The 5,319-nt window shown below is 35.1% G+C and overlaps 1 protein-coding gene across 1 annotated transcript; it reads right to left on the minus strand.

The window, feature by feature from the left end:
• Positions 1 to 2,710: 2,710 nt before the first annotated feature.
• On the minus strand, positions 2,711 to 4,334 carry LOC119542768 (olfactory receptor 9K2-like). The gene is made up of 2 exons (XM_037847428.1): positions 4,233 to 4,334; positions 2,711 to 3,685 (listed from the first exon to the last, which is right to left on the minus strand). The coding sequence occupies exons 1-2, from the start codon at positions 4,275 to 4,277 to the stop codon at positions 2,711 to 2,713; spliced, it is 1,020 nt and encodes a 339-aa protein (XP_037703356.1). The 5' UTR covers positions 4,278 to 4,334.
• Positions 4,335 to 5,319: the final 985 nt, after the last annotated feature.

The raw sequence follows: 5,319 nt of genomic DNA on the forward strand, positions 1-5,319 counted from the left end.
CTTTTAAAAAAAGTGCTCAAAAGATACAGTTTCTTAAGAATAAGAAAAAGTGTCATAAAAGGGAGTATTTAATAGCTGTATAAGTAGAAAATAATGAATATAATTCTTTAGCTGAAAAAATTCTTAGTATAAGCTAAAATAGAAAAAAAAAAAAACTGTTCATTAAAATCACTTCTTTCAAGCAGCCTTGAGTTATTCTTAGCATTAAAAAGCCCTTTTTAAAATAAATTGCTGTTGATCTAATCTCAACAACAAAAAACTTATTCTCTGTTCCTAGGAACTTTCCCAGCATTGCCTACAGTACAATATGAGAAATATGACTATTTGATCTCATAAGAAGTACCTTCTTAAAAAACAAGCCTAATTGAGGGGAGGACTTCAAGATAATAGGAGATTCTGACCAAACAGATATGGGGTCTTAAATATACTTTTTCCCTTCTGCTTTCTTTAAATTCTGACCATTTCTTTGTCTGTTTGGGATTGTAAAAGCCCAAACAACTCTTCTCACTTTAAACTGCCCTTGGAAAGTTTTCATTTCCTCCAGGTCCTTATTGATACATCTTCAATAAACTCACTTTCTCAACCAAAGCAAAAAAAAATTGTTTCTCTGTTTAATGCAGGATCCGGCAGGCCTAACTACTTAAAACCATATTTTCTAATGGTATCACTCGCATGAATGGCTTCCCTTTTTTATTAGGATAAATTACAAATTTCCTTTTATGCCTCATACCTTATATGACTCCTATTGACTTTTCCACCTTCATCTGTCATTTTGAGTCCATTTCTCTCTCATTCTTTCTACTCCAGCTTCTTAGGTTTTCTTTTGTTTCATTGTGCTCTCCATATCATAACCTTACAAATGCTATCCATTCTTCCTAAATTATGTCTCTAACTCTTTACCTAGGTAAAATGTGTATCTTCCAATTTTAGTTAAAACCTTATTTCTTAGGGGATGCTTTTCACTAACTGGAAAGAATGAGTCAGTTCCATTTGATATCCACCTTGCATGGCACTCTGTGCTTTGCCTGACAATTATATGTTTGTATCACTTCATTTATTTTATTAATTTTAGTCTTCCCCACAAGATTGTAATCTCCTCAAGAGTAGACAGAATGTCTGACTTACCTTTAAGACCCCAGATCACATCACATAGCCTGATAGAAAATAATAATAGTCTTGATGATGTGAAGATGATGATAATGATGATTGATGATGGTGGTGGTGATGGTAACTTTGGCACTAAAACCATGATTCACCTGCTTATTCAATGCAAGTTAGAACTCTCAGCACTACACATTGATAATGCCATTCAGTTATTACAAAACTCCACAAGATTAGAACATTTCCCATTTTTGTAGATGAAAAATAAGATGAGGAAATATTAAGTTTTCCAACATCATATAGCTTGTAAACAGCATTTGAAAACAAGTACTGTGGTGCCATAGTTTTGTAATTATCTATATATTGAATTAATCAAATAATCAACCAGCTCATTTTCCCTCTTAATTTTCTCTTACTCCTGTACTTTTTATCTGTTTGTACCATTACCACTCAGACTCGTTCAAGTTAAAAAACATTGTTATACATGGTCATCATAATAATCACTTAATACATTCTTTGTGTTTACCTACAATTTTTCCAAAAATGTCTTTTTTCATTAACATCATCATGCTTCAAGCATGCATCAATATAATGAGCTGTCACAGCAGTTTCCCTGACTCAAATATTGCCCCCTTTAAGTACATCTTTGACATAGTCCAAGAACCCTGATTAACAAGCATCTGTTTTTAAGTGCCCTGCTTTACAACCTCTGTGAGTACTTTGGCACTCATCCATGATTTTAATTGTGTGTCCAAAGATTTGACACTCTCAATAAATTACAAGTTCCCTGAAGAATGAGGATATTTATCCTTGAGCATACTACAGACCAGAACATACAACACAGGCAGTTAATAAAAGTTTAAAGTTAACCAAATGAGTAAACACATTCAGAGGCAAGAATTATCAATTTTGGATCACATTCTATTTTGATGACTCCCTTGCTTTTATGTCATCATTGTATTTTCCTCAGCAAGAACTAACATGGAAAAAATTATGAGAATTCAAATTGGTTAATTATGGCTCAAAATTGTTGCAGATCCTTATATCCTACTTTAGTTCTTTGTACTATGACCAGCAACTATAAGTGCCTCATAGACCTCCACAATGACTGACACATAGCACATATTCAACATGCAGTTTTCCAAGTTAATATGTATATTGAAGTTGACTTTCTGTTTGTTTCTTCATATGATTACATCCTTTCTAACACATACAAAATCCATGATTTGAAGTAAAAACTCATTAACAGTTTAACTTCCAAAAATTAGTTATAAAATAAGAAACATTTTATTTTAAAAATAAATTGGGCATAATTGTCAATTATACACGATTATATATAGAAGGGCAAATTCCAAATACAAATGTCAAACAAAAATGTAAATTAAATGTATATTTCAGTAGTATTCTGTGAGACCCAATATATAAGTATTCTATGAAATAAAATGTTATTTGAGATTAGTGGGGAACTGCCCACTAAAATGTTCTACAGTGTCCAGGGCATCTCCACTCACCAGGACTTTTGGTTTTAACAATGCTGCAAAGGAATCTTAAGAAGTAATAAATAGAAAGGTTATATCATATAGAAAAAGCTACCAATCATATTTTAAGGTTATCCATGGGAATAGCTTTTTATTAAAGGCCACAAGCATCCTAAATGAAAAGCCACAATATAATTGGTAGAAGAGAAACTATAATCAAAGAATAGTATTTTTCTCAGTATTTTTTTTAGAACCTCTTTAACATCTTTGTTTCTCAGAGTGTAAATCAAAGGATTCCACATGGGAGTGACTAGGGTATAACATAAGGAGGAAACTTTACTTAGCTCAGGAAACCTGTCAGGAGTGAAATACATAAAAAAGACAGCACCATACAGCACACTCACAACTCCCAGGTGAGAGCTGCAAGTAGAGAAGGCTTTCTTACGTCCCTCAGTGGAGTGTATCTTTAGAACTGTGGACAAAATATACATGTAAGAAACAATAATGACTATGATGGTAGGCAAGACAATGATGCTACATAAGACAAAAGAAACCATCTTATGAATGTAGAGACCAGAACATGAAATCTTCTGAAGTGGATGGTCATCACAGTAGAAATGGTCAATGGTACGAGAAGCAAAAAGGATAAAGTGAAGGTCATGCTGGTAAAGGACTGAGCTGATGCAGCCACAGAAATAAGATCCAGCCACCAACTGACTGCAGAGATGGGCTGACATCTGAACAGAGTAGAGAAGAGGATTGCAGATGGTGATTAAGTGGTCATAAGCCATGACTGCCAGGACAAATCCCTCAGCCACAATGAAAAGGGCAAAGAGAAAGACTTGGGTCACACAGCCTGCAAAGGAGATGGACTTGCTCTCAGACCAGAAGTTGATCATAGCCTTGGGTGCAATAACAGATGAATAGAAGAGATCAATGAAGGACAGGTTTCCTAGGAAGAAATACATAGGTGTGTTCAGCCTGGGGTCATTTGTAATAATGGCTATCATCCCAATGTTTCCTAGAAGGATCATGGCATATACAATCAGAAATAGCAGAAATAGGAAGATGTGCAGCTCTGGACAAACTCTGAAGCCTACAAGAATGTGCCATTCTTGAATGTATTATGTCCCCCAGAAAAAGCCATATTCTTTGATGCAGTCTTGTGGGGCAGACATAATAGTGGGGATTAAGTTGGAACGTTTGAATTAGGTTGTTTGCATGGAGATGAGCCCCACCCAACTGTGGATGATAACTGATGGGATATTCCCATGGAGGCGTGGCCCTGCCCATTCGGAGTGGGCCTTGATCAGTGGAGCCATATAAATGTGCTGACTCAGACTGGACGGAGTGCAGCTGTGAGTGACATTTTGAAGAGGAGCAAGCTTGCTAGAGAGGAACGTCCTGGGAGAAAGCCATTTTGAAACCAGAACTTTGGAGCAGACGCCAGCCACGTGCCTTCCCAGCTAACAGAGGTTTTCCGGACGCCATTGGCCATCCTCCAGTGAAGGTACCCAATTACTGATGTGTTACCTTGGACACTTTATGGCCTTAAGACTGTAACTGTGTAGCCAAATAAACCCCCTTTTTATAAAAGCCAATCCATCTCTGGTGTTTTGCATTCCACAGCATTAGCAAACTAGAACAAAGAATGATGTCAGTTCCTTCTGAGTGATTGTTTGTTCCCCTGTCACCCATGGCAGAGACCTGCTGGGAGGCACAAGGTGAAATAAACAAATGAGCTCTCAGCTATGATCCTAATGTTTCAAATAATCTCTTACACTCTTTAGATTTACAAAGATATTTGTAAACATTTATCAATATTTTCTCATAAATATTGTGACTTAAATTGAAGCCAATTTCAACTGATTATGAATAAGTTTAGTTTTATTGCCTAATTTAGCAAATGATTAAATTGGGTCTTTTGTCTTTGTGTCTAATGCAATGTCTTTCCACTCAATTCCTTTCAAATTCACAACTACCACTTCTATAAATTTTCCACTCATGATTCATACTTCAATATCCTGAAATAGTTTTTTGAAGAGATCACAAATAATTTCATAAATAATATTTAGAAAGAATTTAGAGTTTTCTAGGATGGGAGGTTTCAGTAGTCTAGGTTGGGAAAAATTGGGATGTTAATATAAAGAGTTCTGGCAAATATAAAGAAAATGATTGAGCTTCAAAACTAAGATAGTACAGTTAACTTTTATGGGTCATGAATAATCGGTTTCTGATAGAAGTTATGTACCCTCCAAGAGAAAAGTTGTGCATGACCAAATGCAACAATTTGTACATGCTTTCTAGGATTTTTCTTCTACATGGGACCCCAAAACTATCTCATAAAAAGAACTTTCCTGTAATGCCTAGGCCCATTGATCAAAGTCTTTTGAGATGAGGCCTTAAAATAGACCAGACAAAAGAAATACTTTGTAAATGGATACTGAGCAAAAAAATATGTAGAGGAAATTGTTGGTTGCATTTTTATTTACCCTGAATATAAATTTCATAGTGTTCATTAATTCATTTGCTAGACTGTTCAAGTAGATTTTGACCTCTTTCTGCTAACAATATTGTCTATTCCTTCTCTCCTTTCAGGGCTTTAAATACACAATCTTCTCTAGACAATCGTAACAACAGCAAACATTTATGTGTCATTTATTATATGCCAGACAGTTTTATAAGTGCTTTTCATAGTAACTTGATCAATACAACAATAATATAATGTGGATAACTGTAT

Source organism: Choloepus didactylus, chromosome 8, assembly GCF_015220235.1.
Source record: "Choloepus didactylus isolate mChoDid1 chromosome 8, mChoDid1.pri, whole genome shotgun sequence".
NCBI classification, from domain to species: domain Eukaryota; kingdom Metazoa; phylum Chordata; class Mammalia; order Pilosa; family Megalonychidae; genus Choloepus; species Choloepus didactylus.

Excerpts from the sequence above, each read along its gene's own strand:
- LOC119542768 (XM_037847428.1), bottom strand. The coding sequence starts at position 4,277 with ATGGGTGACAGGGGAACAAACAATCACTCAGAAGGAACTGACATC. Across the intron at positions 3,686-4,232 it reads ACTCAGAAGGAACTGACATC|ATTCTTGTAGGCTTCAGAGT; the intron begins ATTCTTTGTTCT and ends CAAGAATGGCAC.